Source organism: Centropristis striata, chromosome 16 (genome assembly GCF_030273125.1).
Source record: "Centropristis striata isolate RG_2023a ecotype Rhode Island chromosome 16, C.striata_1.0, whole genome shotgun sequence".
Taxonomy (NCBI): domain Eukaryota; kingdom Metazoa; phylum Chordata; class Actinopteri; order Perciformes; family Serranidae; genus Centropristis; species Centropristis striata.
Window position 1 is genome coordinate 30,642,474 of NC_081532.1, and position 14,965 is coordinate 30,657,438.

Here is a 14,965-nt window from a genome sequence, read left to right on the forward strand (position 1 = left end):
AAAAAATGCATAATTTCAAATAAACTCATTATTTTTTTCTCCTACCTGACCTGGCCTCAATCCTACTCCGTAAATTTTTTTAACACTTTCTGTTGGAAGTTTTTTGTTTTGAGGGAGCAGCTGAGCCAAGTAGGAGGTGACGTGCACAATTTCGCCATCTTCAGCTGGTACAGTGCATTAAGTCCGTGTAGTCTAGTAGTAACTGTATCAATCAATGCTGCCGTGCCATGGTAAGCTGACAGTTCTTCTTCACTTTTTCCACGTTTTCTGCAAAAAAAATATACTGCTATTTGAATAATAATTCTCGGTCGTGTTTTTGTATATTAATAGCCCGTGTGTTCGTATCTCGTCACTTCCAGGAAACGGAATACCTTCAACCGTGAGTCAGTCTGTACCACGACTACTAAAAGTTTTTTAAATACGAGCCTTGGATTGTTTTACTATCGGTTTATCTGCGCTTTATCTGCGTTTTATTGCGCTGTTTAGAAGGAATTAGTGCGAGTGCCAACAAGGCAATCTCGGCTAAACAACTCGCCTACTACATTTCACTGACGTCAGATCTAAACAACAGCACCATTGAAGCATAAATAATGTGATTTCATGAGCCGGGGTGAACATAAAGTTCAATCGGAGTTTGCAGTTTAAATGTATAAGAGAGGTTTTAGGTTTTGCGTCTCCTTTTCTTCCCTTCACTCCTCCCATTCATAGATCTGCTCCATGCTGCAGGCTGGACACATACAGTCAGTGGTTGAAGGAGTATTCAGATCTATTACTGAAGTAAAAGTACTAATACCACACTGTGAATTACTCCACTACAAGTAAAAGTCCTGCATTCAAAACTTACTCAAGTAAAAGTACAAAAGCATCAGCATCAAAATGTACTCAAAGTATCAAAAGTAAAAGTACTTGTTTTGCAGAATGGACCCACTCAGATTGTTTTATATAATCTAAATCTGGCATTAGATTATTTGTATTGATGCATTTATATAAGCAGTGTTTTAATTTTGTAAAGATAGGACAATTTTTTTCTACTTCATATACTGTTATAAGGTTTAATAAAAAAAAAGTCAAATCACTTTTGATTTATCATGTTTTATTATGTTGAATCTCAAACTGAAAAGTAACTTAAGCTGACAGCTAAATAAGTAAAAAGTACAATATTTGCCCCTAAAATGTAGTGTAGAAGTATAAATTTATAAATAATTCTGTATGAAACCTCATCATTACATGTTGCATTAATCACTCAGTCCTGTATGAGTTATCTTTATTAACATACCCTGCTGCTTAACACAGTAAAAAGCCTACATATAGTATGTCTATAAAGTGTTACAGTTTAGACATAAAGTACAGACATTAGGCGTAAATATAAGAGTCTAACCTCCACCCGATGACATTGTGATAGACACAAAAGGCATTCCTAAAGATTGAGAATTTAATCTAATTTTCATATTTGCATAAGTCTGCAAGTGTACAAACGTGAGGCAGTAGTTATATTCTTCAGACCTTAAAATCAGTTCTCTATTCTCTCTTTTTTAAGAGGCTTTTTTCCGATGAGCTTGCATTCTTTGTTTAGCATCACCCTCCATGGACTTTAGCTTCTCTGTGCACACCCTTGCATTGTGTGGTCATGTGCCAAACTTAGCAATAAAATCAAGTCTCTCTCTTCAACTGTCCTACCGTATGTTCACACTCAGAGCCTGCTGTCAAGCTCTTTGTTGATGCTGTTACATAAGCTGGAAGGAGGAGTTTTGACATGACAAGTTAAACTTTCTGTCACATGACTAAAGAGTTGTTATCAAGACCAGGATCAGTCAGGTATGTCAGTGTAGATCAGAGTGTTCCAAACGTCAATTATTACATTTAAACTGCACCTCAGAGCCACCTCTGCTAAATCAAAAGGGCTTATAAGCAGTATTCGCCACATTAAGCTTGTTTATGATCGGTATGTAGGAAATACCTGCTGGGTGGGAGGGGCGAGTCAGGTAAACTGCCGCAGCATTCAGACGGCTCACACACCAGGAAAAATGTTTGCTCTTTCCTCCAGTTGTTAGACGCCTGAAGGAAAAAGTGTTTCAGTGGGTGCAACATGACTTCTCAGGATGAATTCCTTCACGAGTGGAAGGATGTGCTTGGTGAGATCGGAGGCAATGAAGGAAAAAGCACCAGTTTGGGTGAATACAGCCAGCTGCCTCTGGGAGACGACAGCGACGCCTTGGAGCCTGAAGCCCTGGACACTGTTCAGCTCCTCCCGCTGATGGAGACCAAGTTGTACAAGCGGCGATGGATCATGCTGTTGATCTTCTGCGCTTACTCCATGAGCAACGCCTTCATGTGGCTGCAGTACAGCATCATCAGCAACATCTTCATGCGCTTCTACAACATCGGCCCCCTCGGCATCGAATGGCTCTCCATGATCTACTTCCTCACCTACATCCCGCTCATCCTGCCCGTCACGTGGCTGATCGACAACCGGGGCCTCAGGGACGTTTTGGTGGTGGGCGCAGCCTTCAACTGCATCGGGGCCTGGGTCAAGACGGGCACGGCCGACCCCGACACGTTCCCAATGACCTTGTTCGGCCAGTTTGTGTGTTCGGTGGCCACTGTTTATATCCTGGGCATCCCATCCAAACTCGCGTCCCTGTGGTTCGGGCAGCAGGAGGTCTCCACTGCCTGCTCCATTGGCGTTCTAGGAAACCAGGTGTGTCTCTGCTTGCCTTTTTGGCTCAAATTGTCTTTGGCAGTGTGTCTATGGAACTTCTCATATTGGAACTCACACATACACTTATATATCATATAAGTGTATGTGTGTGTGTCAGTGAAAAATAGAGCTCTAACACCTTTAGTGATCTGAATGGAAATGTGGCAGAAAACAGGCAGATATACATGTTATGTCATGCCAGCAGATATGTCTGTTCCTGTGACTTCTGTTTCCTTCTTCTTGACTCAGCAGGTTTGAAAAGTTAATCACTCTTCAGTTAAGCTTCGGCTAGTTTCACTTCTGTTAGAAGTATCTTGTGACTGCCTACAGTATGGCATGTGACATACATTGTATGAGAAATTGACGTATAAAGTGGGTTTGGTTGGGTCAGCTTAACTTAAAGCTTATTTTTCAAATGTCCAGTAGTTTAGGGCTTAGATTAGGGCTTTATTCAATTTATGAATTTCTTTGGGATTGCTTAGTTTCTTTCTCTTAATGTCAGGAAGTTGTTCCCATCAACATATATTCCAGGCTGTTCTCGAAAAACAGGTTTTGTCATTTCCTTAAGTAATGCATTGTTATTGGAGCTTTTGTCTGCACTGCAAAAAAAGAAAAGTTGGGTGAACTCAAAATTTCAAGGCAACAAACTTCGATAAAATTTTAAGTTGGACAATTAAACAAAAATATTTAAAGTTTTGTTTTTGAGTTTGCTCAACTCTGAATTTCTCTGGCACGATTGTAACACCGCTATGAATGTCAGCTAATGTTGCGACCACAATTTTGAGTTAGCATTGATACGCTAATGGCTACTCTTGTAGCTGTAACAAGCAGCGCCGCTAGCATCAGTTAGCCGCTAGCTTTTGTTGATGACCGAATTTCACCGCTTTCTCGCATTTCACAACAAAGAAATAAGAGTTAGCAGAACTATTGTCCCTTGTTGTGAACCCCAACTTAAAGATATAAGTAACAACAACTCACAATCTTGTTTTTAAGCATACAGCTGGCTTGCTTTGTTGTGCTAACTTACATTATTGCACTAAATGTCAGTAATTCATATTTCCAAGTTTTACCAACTTAAATCACTGTTTTAGGCCAAAAATACAAGTCGGCTTTTTTGCAGTGTGGTAACGACAGCAAGAGGGTCGCCGGTTCGATTCCGGCCTGCGGCTCTTCTGTGTGGAGTTTGCATGTTCTCCCCGTGTCAGTTTGGGTTCTCACCGGATACTCCGGCTTCCTCCCACAGTCCAAAAGTTAGGTTTAATTGGTCTAAATTGCCCATAGGTGTGAATGAGAGCGTGGTTGTCTATCTCTATGTGTCAGCCCTGTGATAGTCTGGCGGCCCGTCCAGGGTGTACCCCGCCTCTCACCCAATGTCAGCTGGGATTGGCTCCAGCCCCCGCAACCAGAGTGCGGGTAAGTGGTTAAGGATAATGAATGAATGAATGAATGAATGAATGAATGAATGAATGAATGAATGGTAACATAGTATAAATGCAACAGATCAACGTATCCCCGGCTTTCAACCAGGAGATCGGCAAACCTAATTGTCTTCTTTTTCCCTAACTAGTATTTTTGTTGCCTAAACCTAACCAAATCCTTCCTTTTCACATGTTGTAGGATATCAAACATATTTCAGCGCATTGGTCTTCATAGGAAATCATACAAACCTGTTAATGAGAATGCTTTATATATGATGTTACCACCAAGCACGGGTGTCAATGCTCCAAATCCATGCATGTTCAGCACTAGTTAGACTATATAGCCTTTATTCGTAGAGGTCAAGAGGTCAGGCTCTTCGTGTCTAAAGAGATGCTCGAATCATCACTTGGTAATAAAAAATATGCTCACAGTGGCATTATCTAGTGTGCAGACATGTTCTCTCTTTTACATGTTCTTCTGTCCAGCACTTAGTAGCTACTGTCTGGATGTTATTCTTTAAATGTCTGTTCAGAAGACAGACATTTTCTGTAAACAAGCTCAATTTGAGCAGAAAAGAAATATCCTCCAAAAAAGAAAATTCTCAGTCTGGAAGGAAGTTGCTATGATAGAGTGGAGCTTAGGCCAGTCGCTATCGCTTAATTGTTCAAAATGATTTTCTTTTACGTGTGTGTGGATTGTTCTTCCTGGTGAGAGGAAATTGTGAGGACTGCATGTGGCTTCCACCGCTTGAACCTTCTGCTTCTGCAAAAGCTCCCAGCTGTTGGGTAAATTAAATGTATTCCACTTACACAGTCAAATCAATGGTTCCAGAGATGATAATCAAGAGGATTTGCAGTAAAAAGACAGTTCTGATGCAATTTTGAGTGTTGTAAGTGGAAAAATCTGGCTTTATAATTCTTTTGAGCTCTAAACGAGCCAATAAAAAATGAATGGATGAACACTTCTTATGATTTGGGCTATATTTGGATGCTTTGTGATCGCACCACAAGCTCTAACTCTATACATAGACCATCAAAAGACATCTGACCCCTCTGATGCTCTTGACCTCTGAACCTCAACAGTTTTTTCTTCAATTGAAGTGCGTCCTCTCTCACCTGCATGATACCAAACACTGCACACCGGCCATTGTCACGCGTGTTCTTGTTTTGTGTTAAAGTCCCGCTCCCTGTCGCTGAAGATAAAAGGCCACATTGTTGTTGATGTTTACTTGCTCACCACGACTTTGTTTCTCTGGCTTCGCTCCCAAAACCTGATGCTTCCAAGTTTCCAAGCTGAAGTAGTTCACATATCCCCTTGAATATTTAGAAATAGTTCATGTTAAGAAAAAATAGGTAGGATTTCCTTTGAAGATCAAACAGTTCGACAGTTTGTGTGCCAAAAGAAACATTAAAAGACATTCTTGATTTGCACCAATTTAGAAGAAGCTTGGTTTGCATTTTTAAAAAAGCTGTCAAGACTTACTCTACTTTTCAAAAGTGCACAAAAATTGTGTTTTTTTGCTTCGGATATGTGGCTGTGATTAAACAAAAATGACTCTCCAGTTACAGTGTTGGAGGGAGCTCTAGCAAAATGACCACAAGTTAAATGAATGACCGTTCAAGTAGCCGAGATCCAACCTGTATGCTGTCCTGTAGAGGGGAACAGGTGCACATCTATAAATCAAGGGGCTGTAACTCTCCCAGAGGACTGAAGGGTGTCAGTGTATTTCTGTGCTTCCACGCCACAAACACTGTTCTCAGGTTTGTTCCTCCTCAAGGAACACATCTTGTCACTTTTCTTTCTCTTGCCTCCGTAGAGCGGAGGGACTTCGGCTGGTATGTTCTTGAGGCTGTAGTAAGCTGAGGCAGTGGGCACTACTCATGTTGTATTTAAATTTAGAAAATGTAGTCCCTCACCATTTGTCCAAAATTCACTAGAACTACTGGACCCTGAGGATGGGGGGCTGGGGAGTAGGCCTGGGACGATAACAAATTTTGCTGGACGATATATTGTCCCACAAATTATTGCTGATAAACGATATTATTGTCAACATGATAATATATCATAATAATGCACACCCTTTCAAATACAATACACTTTTATTTCTCAGTGTTTTTTACCATTGTAATTGTAATTTTAAGAACGTTTAAATATCCTAAATAAATAAAACAAACATTTTTTTTTTTTTTTAAAAGGGCAGCATTTATTTTGCGATGTAGCAAACTCCACTTTCTGTGAGCGCACAGCGTTTATATTTACTTTGTCGACCAGTGTTGACTGTCGGGACGAAGGCTCTGCATCTCCAGGTGCAGTTTTTTTCCCCAGCTGGAAAAACTGGGTCGGGTGGTTCTGCTTTAGATGGGCATGCAAGTTTGTTGTGGTGGCTTTTTTTGTTGCCACCACTTTTGAAGAAATTCGGCATACAGGCTCGTCCGTGTGTTGATGGGCTCACCTTTTTCATTCGGTTTGAAACCGACATATTCCCACACCGGGGCTGTGGCATTTGGCTTTGTAATCATCTTTTTTCCTCGCGTTGCTCCGCACGAGGCTCACCTGCTGCACTCTGTGTGTAGCCAATGCTAGCGGCCCAGCCTTCCCCACAGAGAAAGAGAGACTGGATGACTGACAGGAGGGTTCACTCCGCTCATTCTGCTATGGAACAAAAGCGCCCAGGTGCTGAGATCGAGCACAGAGTGAACCCTCTTGTCATCCAGCCTGCTTGGAGGCAACAGACGAGGAAAACAAACACGCATGCTCATGTCGATATATCGAGGCCGGCAAAATTATTGAGTTCATTTAATTTGTTGTGCGATTAATTGATTCCAGAGTCCAGTTTTTCCAGTCCAGACACTGGACCTTCATGTAAAGCACAAGTCCTCCCTGGCATTAACTGCTCTTCTTAAAGCAATAGTTTTAGCAATTTTGGAAACACGCTTATTTGCTTTCTGGCTTTTAGATAAGATGGTCAGTATCATGTGGCCATCAAAAGTAAGATTACAGCCAGCTAAATGGTTAGCTGTAGTTTATGGATGGATTGCTGAATCCTATCAGGCACAGACACAGGGGCCTGACCTGGCCTCCATCTGCAAAATATCACTCCAGAAACACTTACTGCATACTGTAGCAGTATGGTGTGTATGTGCTGCAGCAGTATGTGTTCAGATAGCGACCTCCATTTGTTTACAACAAGCACTGGACACTCTGTGCACAGTTAGTGATGCCGGTTTGTTTACAATGAGGAGCAGACGCTGTGCACAGTTAGCAACAGCAGCCGCAGTTGTTGTGCAGTTGCTGAACAGTGATTCGGTGACCGTCGGACCAAGTGGGAGGTGTTTGTTAGACGTCTCACGTGACATCAAATATTCCGCCTTGCCGGGATGGTCGATTCATAGTGGTCCCGCTTCCAACAGGCCCACCAATTTTCTACCTCTGTGACTACCTCTGGATGCAGAAAATTGTTGGGATCACTCGATCCTGGCATCCCGTTCTGGCGCTTTCATAGTGCATGTGAGATGTTAGAGAGCTGTAAATGTCGCAGCATGAAAAGGCCCAATGACTACACAATGACGAATAACAACTACAAAAAAATGGACAAACCTTTTCCCTTTTCCATGTTAGGGACCCAATGTCTCATAATGCGCTCATCTTGAGCACAAGTCTGTATTGATCCAACAAATCCCCCATCAAACTTCTTTTACTTTTTTTCCCCTTTTTTTTTTTTACAGATTATACAAACAACATATAATTAGTTAATTACTGGGTTTTAAAAGTGGAGATGGGTTTCTATCTGTGTTACAGTCGATAGATAGATAGATAGATAGATAGATAGATAGATAGATAGATAGATAGATAGATAGATAGATAGATACTTTATTTATTCCCATGGAGAAATTCAGGAATTTACACTTATCTTAGCTAAGCCAGCTGTCTAGTGGCTATAGAGTGTTCCCTAATAATTGCTAGTTATTCCTTAAACATCCTGCAACATGTTTTTATGTAGTCACTGTATATAGTAAATGATGACGGATGTATTGGGGCCAAGAATGAAAATCTGCTACTTTTTTCTTGTAGATTTGCCACTTTAATCTCATAAATTTGTGACTTTTCTCTCAAATTATTACCCCTATCCCCTGGGTTAGTATTTAGTTTTTTTTCATACTTGGCCCTTATACGCTGTCGTAGTAAATAGGCATGTACTATTGAAATGTTTACAATAGCAGGTAACCATCTAACCCTCTTTTTTTTCTCATGGCAGAATAGAAAAAAGTCCAACTTTACCTTTCTTATAAGCTTTTTGCTTTCTCCCACCTTTGTACTGATGCTTGGTGCACTGAGTGTGCAGCCGTCAGCTAGAGGCGCGGAGTCATTCTTTAATTTGTGCCTCTCACCTACAGCTGGGGATCGCCATTGGCTTCCTGCTCCCACCCATCCTCGTGCCTAATGTGGACGATATGAATGAGCTGGAGCACCACATCAGAATCATGTTCTACATCAGCGCAGGAGCGGCCACCCTCATCTTCATCCTCGTAGTCATTGGTAAGATGACGAGTCACATCCACGGGCTCGCAGAGTAGCTAAGAGCTGTCAGGGCTCTTTGCTCACCCATGCAGTAATAGCCCACTGCAAGTCCCTTTTAATGTCATTCAACTCCCACAGTCATGGTTGTGAAAATTTTAATAGCAGAGTCATCTTGACAGTTTGTGCTTTCCAGCAGTTGGGAAGCTGTTCCCTCACCTTCTTTGTCCCGCAGTAATGCTGATGACCTTTTTTACTTTGTATTTTTAGATGAAAACACAGGTGATTCTCCAGGACGATTTTTGGCAACATTAGTTGTTGAACACATATACTCTTGTGTTTTATATAAGAGCTTCTCAGCTGGTTGTCGGGCTCCTCGGGCAGCACTGCTGGAAAGCCGAATCTCCCTGAGATGTGCTTTCTACCGAAAACTCAACAGCATCACAGTCCACTGGATGAGCAGCTGCAGTAATTGCTGTAATTGTTCACCTTTTGATGAGATGTGTTCAGACACAATGTGAAATACAAGCAGGGAGTCATGGAAGTGTTTTATGAAATCATCTTACCCCGCCAGCTCTGTTAAATCCTCCTTTCACCTCCACGAAGGACTAAAACTTAGCGACAGACAGAGAAACATCCTCACAGAATCCACCTTTTTTTCTGGTTGTTAAAGCTGATGTACAAAGTTTCTACCCAACACCCAAATTATGTTTAGGCAAACCAGATTCAATTTTGTTTGTCGATTTAGGCTTGCACCATCTGTAGTAAGTACACATTCAGTTACTACTCATATTACCAACTGATGGTTAAAGCAGAGCAACTGGGCTTTATATGACAACCTGCAATAAAATATGAAATGGTGAATTAAAAAACCCCAACTATATTGCAGGAGTTAATAGAAATTAACATTTGTTTACATATCATGTTCTATATGCATGCATTTGTAGCATTCCCGTAACATTGTATTATAGTGAGTAACTATAAGGTTCATAAGTAAATAAAATAATAATAAAAAATAAAGTGGATTATGTACATACCGCGCCAGTCAAAAGTTTGGATTTTTATTTATTTTTAAATTATATTCAACATTGTAGATTAATATTGAAGATATTCAAGCTATGAAAAGAACACATGTTGAATTATATAGTAAAAAAGTGTTAAACCAGAATATGTTTTATATTTTAGATTATTCAAAGTATCCACCTCTTGTTATTGTTATTCTGTTATTCTCTCAGTCAGATTCAGGAGGTGATCACCTGGACGATTTTCAGTTAAATGTGCGCCTCTTCAAAAGTTAATTTGTGTAATTCCTTTATAATGTGTTTGAGACCATCAAAGCCAAAGGTGGCGACTCGATTCAGACACTTTGGAAATGCACTCATACACCAGTTAATCCCAGAATATTTCAACCTACTGTCACAAGAATAAAATCGATTAATGTTATATGTAAACTGGAACAGACCTTATCACAATAATAACCACTATTATACTGAAACAGTATTGCTCTAACATTATTATTGCTGCTTTATCAGCTGCAAATTGCTTTATGGCAACGTTGCTGTGATACTGAGTTTGTATTAGGTTGAGGTAATGATATTGATTATGTCTTCAGATATAAAAGCCAATAAAGGGACAGGTAGTAAAAATTAGCATGTGGTATGTGCTAGTCCCTGCAAAATTAACACAAAAAAAACAACACTATTTTCTGAACTTATAATAACTTCTTGTTCTTTAGCACATTTCACAGGGTACTAAATGGCTAATATAGACAAGGTGAAGGTGATAATAGTAAGTGTCTGTTTAACTAAATCATCCCGTCGGCGTGTTGACATGAGGCGTGTCACACATATGTATGACCTCCAGCGTCCACACTGGCTTCATGAAAAGCAAGTAATATTTTTTGTCAATGTTTGTTAATATTGTGTGTTTGTTGTCCAGTGTTTCAGGAAAAACCGGAGCTCCCTCCCAGCCAGGCCCAGGCCCAGGCCAGGAACATCCCCCCTGAAGAGTACTCGTACACGGCTTCTGTCATGAGGCTGCTGCGGAACAAGCCCTTCATGCTGCTGGTGGTCAGCTACGGTGGGTCCACTCTATTTAAAATAGGAGGAGGGGGGAGGGAGGACATACAGTTGTTAGTAGCAGAAGAAGCATTCATCTCTGTGTGGATGCACATCATTTTTATTTTTTTATTTTTTATTTTTTATTTTTTATTTTTTTAGAATTTTATTTTATTCATTTCTGTGGGTCATCATATTAGGTACCAGGAAGGACATAAGAACAAAATAAATAAATACATAAACAAATAGCAGTTTCAGAATTTCATCAATATCAGTTTCATAGTATTTCATCAAAATCAAAGTTACTTCAGAATGTATCTGTCTTATAATGTTCAATGCTTCCCTCAATACTAATAATTGGCTGTACTGACCCACCCACCACCCACAAATTTGGCTCCATTGACTATCAAATTGTTTCTTTATTTCTTTATCAAATTGTTTCTTTTATATATATATATATATATATATATATATATATATATATATATATATATATAATTATTATTATTATTATTATTTTTTTTCAATTTGTCTTTTTATTCAGAGGTGGGCAGAGTAACCAAAAAATGTACTCAAGTTGTACTCAAGATTATAATTACTCAGGTAAAATAAAAGTACTCATAAAAATAATTACTCAAGTAAGAGTAAAACAGTATGCAGTGAAAAGACTACTCAAGTACTCAAGAGTACAAGTACTGCGTTTTCTCCAGATTTATTTTTGAAAGCAACACAAACGGTATAAAATAGTAGCAAACAACATATAAAACAGCAATCTTCAAACTAAAGATACAATATATTGCCATAAGTTGCAACGGGTGGACCGACATCATATTAAACCCTATGGATTAAGAATGGGATGTCACTTTAGTTCATATGTGAGTCAAGTCAGGTGACGGGCCGTTAAAAAGTGCGTGTTCACTGTTGCTATGGCTACGACCAACATGACAACACTTGTCATCTGACCCAAGTAGCTTCATTTGATTGGCAAGATCATTTTCTAATGTTTTTTATTGGTTGAAAGCTGAAGACTAAAAAAAAAGATTAAAAAAAAAAAACTAACTACCATCACGCAGCCAAATAGAACGGCGTAAAAGTAGCGTTCCTTCTTCAAATATATACTCAAGTAAAAGTAAAAGTATGGTCCAAAAAAACTACTCCTAAAATTACAATTTATCCAAAAAGTTACTCAAGTATTTGTAACGGAGTAAATGTAGCGCGTTACTACCCACCTCTGGCGATAAGTATATGTTTGGGTAAGTACCCTGTGACAGTCTGGCGACCTGTGTATCCCGCCTCTGATGATAAAGATGATGATGCTGTGGGTTTAAAGGAAGTTCACATAAAATTATATTATAAAGATAGCAGAGTAGGACGTCTGTGTCTTCATGTGTCATAATGGGGTGCCTTAATTACATCATTGTGACTCGCTGGTCAGCCCACACTCTGACAACTTACTTCTATTACGTGGATGTCGAGATGAAAGGTGACAAAGGTGTAAACGTTTCAAAATAGATATCTGAAGTTTCATATCGGAGAAAACTGCTGGTCTTTATCAGCTGGTTTGCAGATATGAGGATGTGTCATCATAACACACAAACACTTGGTGAATGAATTGCCCATGTGTCATATTGATTTAAAGGTTCTGAAATCACACATTTTTTGCTCAAAGGTCAGAATTTACTGTTAATGATTGATGTGTAAATGTATTAAGATGTCTCTGTAAATGTGTACCCTTTACGTGCCTGAATAATTGGACATTTAAGGACATCTTGTGTATTTTTTGTGTTCCACTCGTAACTTATTACTCAAGTAGTGACAAAGTCTGAAGGCTATAACGGACTTGATGTGTGAAGTTGTCAGCTGTGTTTTTAGGGGGCAGCGAGCGGTCCCATCTGCACCCTCTTCTTTCCCTACAGGTGTTCTCCAAATAGACAGGCACTGATTTTTTGTTTGTTGTCTGCAGGGCTGAATGTTGCCTGCTTCTATTCTATTTCCACACTGTTGAATCGGATGATCATTGAACATTATCCCGTAAGTCCCAGTGTGTCTGCTCTAAATACACCACTGCCTTTTATACTTTATTTTTCAACAAGATTAGCTTTTATTTCACTCTCTGCTTCTTTTTTCCTGTCTCTTCCTCCTCAAACATCTTTTCCTGCCATATACTGAGAGTCAATAGGACAAGGTTTTCTCTGACACTGATAACTATGAAAACGACTAAAGGAGATGACCCCAGCACAGATAACTGGGGTCTGGGAATGTGATTGTTATGTCTCAAAGCTTCCAGGAGGAGCTAACTCCATGGTTCAAAATGCCACACGTGCCTTTAACTGGTCTGTAAAACCCACAAATGTTCTTGTTTTCACCTCAGGGTGAAGAGGTGAACGCTGGCAGAATTGGGCTAACTATTGTCGTTTCTGGCATGGCGGGGTCCCTCATATGTGGCATTTGGCTGGACAAAACCAAAACATACAAGTAAGATATTTCTACCAAACATTGTTTTACCATTGATATTTACACTTTAAAGGACAAAAACACTGTCAGACTGATCTTAAGTAAAAGCAAAGCAAAATCACTAGCCCCTTCATAGTGCGTTCATGCAAAATCCCGCTTTATTGCTGGAAAGATCTGTGCCGGCTTTTTGCTTTAGGGCGTTCATAGCGATCCCGCGAAGGCATGATATTTGTGCTCTTTGATAGTGCAGTCCGGTGTCACAGAACGAGGTGGGAGGAGATGATAGTGATGTGTGCAGTGCTGCACAGTAGAACAGTGCTAACAGGCTGCACAGTTAGCTATGTAGCAGTGCAGTGTGTATGTGCTGCAGCAGTATGTGTTCACTTAAGGCAGGGGTGTCAAACTCTGGCCCGCGGGCCAAATTTGGCCCGCAGTGTAATTTTATTTGGCCCGCGAGGCAATACCAAATTATTATCTTATTATTGTACTATAAAAGCTGACCCGCCGGTATTATACGGCGCATTTACAGTTAATACTACAAATCCCACAATGCCCTGCTGTTGTTTTGGCGCGTCAATCAGGACAGGACCCAGAAACATGCTCCTCTGTGACAGTCGTCATAGCAACCTCAAGCTAGAGCTGTCTCCGAGCTACCCCTTCCCAAAAATGGCCAAAAGAAAGGCAGAATTTATTAACCTGTTGAAAAAGTTTATTTTGATATTTAAATCAGAAGGATGCAAAGAGAAAAGAGGCATACGATTTTTATTTAATTTTTATTTAATAAATTAATGACATTGATGTGTTTTTTATTTGAAATTTGATTTTGCATGTCTGCACTATTTAGTTATACATTGTATGTTTATAAGCGTTGCTGGTTCCATATTTAATGTTAAAGCAAAACATGTTTGGTATATATTAAAAGGTTTATTTGTTCAATGTTGGCCCGCAATTTTATTCAAGTTTTAAATTTTGGCCCATTGTGTATTTGAGTTTGACACCCCTGACTTAAGGACATCCGTTTGTTTACAAAAAGCACGGGTCATTCGATGTTAGCGATGTAACCTTTGATTTTACCTCAGGAGTTAATCGTCTACTGCTGCCTGGTGGTTAGTTTGTTATTAGGTGCTTTAGTTTGTATTCACCAAAGTCTCACAATAACATAATCTACGATCGAGGCAGCGGTAGACAAACCACTCGTGTTCTGCAATGTAAAATTACTGTTTTTGTCAAAGGAGTCTGGTGGCTTAGAGGAGAGCATATATAATGGCCTTAATATTGGGCTACTTCAAAATCTGACCTTTAGATCTTGTGTGGACAAACCATCCAATAGTTTCAAACCACAAAGGCCAAACTTATTGTGGCGCTAAAGGAAAAGTCTGGTGATCATCAGAGTTTTTAGGATTCATGAAAGTCTATACTAAATTTCAGAGCAACCCATCAGAAAGTTGTTGAGACCAGTGTTGGTCGACATTGGTGTTCGTAGAGCTACGGCTTCAAGTGAATCTGTAGCCCCTTTCATAGTGCGTAGTTTCATGCTGCAACATTTACAGCTCTATAACGTCTCGCCTACTCTATGAAAGTGCCAAGAAGGTTCTTGGGATCAAATGGTCCCACTAATTTTCTACCTCCAGAGGTAGTCACAGAGGCAGAAAATTGGTGGGACTGTTGGAAGTGGGATCACTATGAATCGACCATCCCGGCAAGGCTGAACACACACCTCCCACTTGGTCCGACAGTCATCGAATCATGTTCAGCAGCTGCACAACAACTGCAGCCACCTTCGCTAACTGTGCGTCTAACTGAGTGTCTAGTGCTTGTTGTA

The 14,965-nt window shown here is 40.0% G+C and overlaps 1 protein-coding gene across 2 annotated transcripts in view; it reads left to right on the top strand.

The window, feature by feature from the left end:
• The window catches only part of flvcr2a (FLVCR heme transporter 2a), a 30,061-nt gene that overhangs the window by 5,528 nt on the left and 9,568 nt on the right, over positions 1–14,965 (top strand). The window contains exons 1-5 of one of the 2 annotated variants that reach the window (XM_059353698.1): positions 330–2,698; positions 8,512–8,653; positions 10,571–10,711; positions 12,653–12,720; positions 13,061–13,164. In XM_059353698.1, the coding sequence (XP_059209681.1) occupies positions 2,087–2,698; positions 8,512–8,653; positions 10,571–10,711; positions 12,653–12,720; positions 13,061–13,164 (1,067 nt within the window). In that variant the 5' untranslated portion in view covers positions 330–2,086. Of the gene's footprint in view, positions 1–329; positions 2,699–8,511; positions 8,654–10,570; positions 10,712–12,652; positions 12,721–13,060; positions 13,165–14,965 lie in introns of those variants that run through there. The other variant, XM_059353699.1, reaches the window with a different exon arrangement.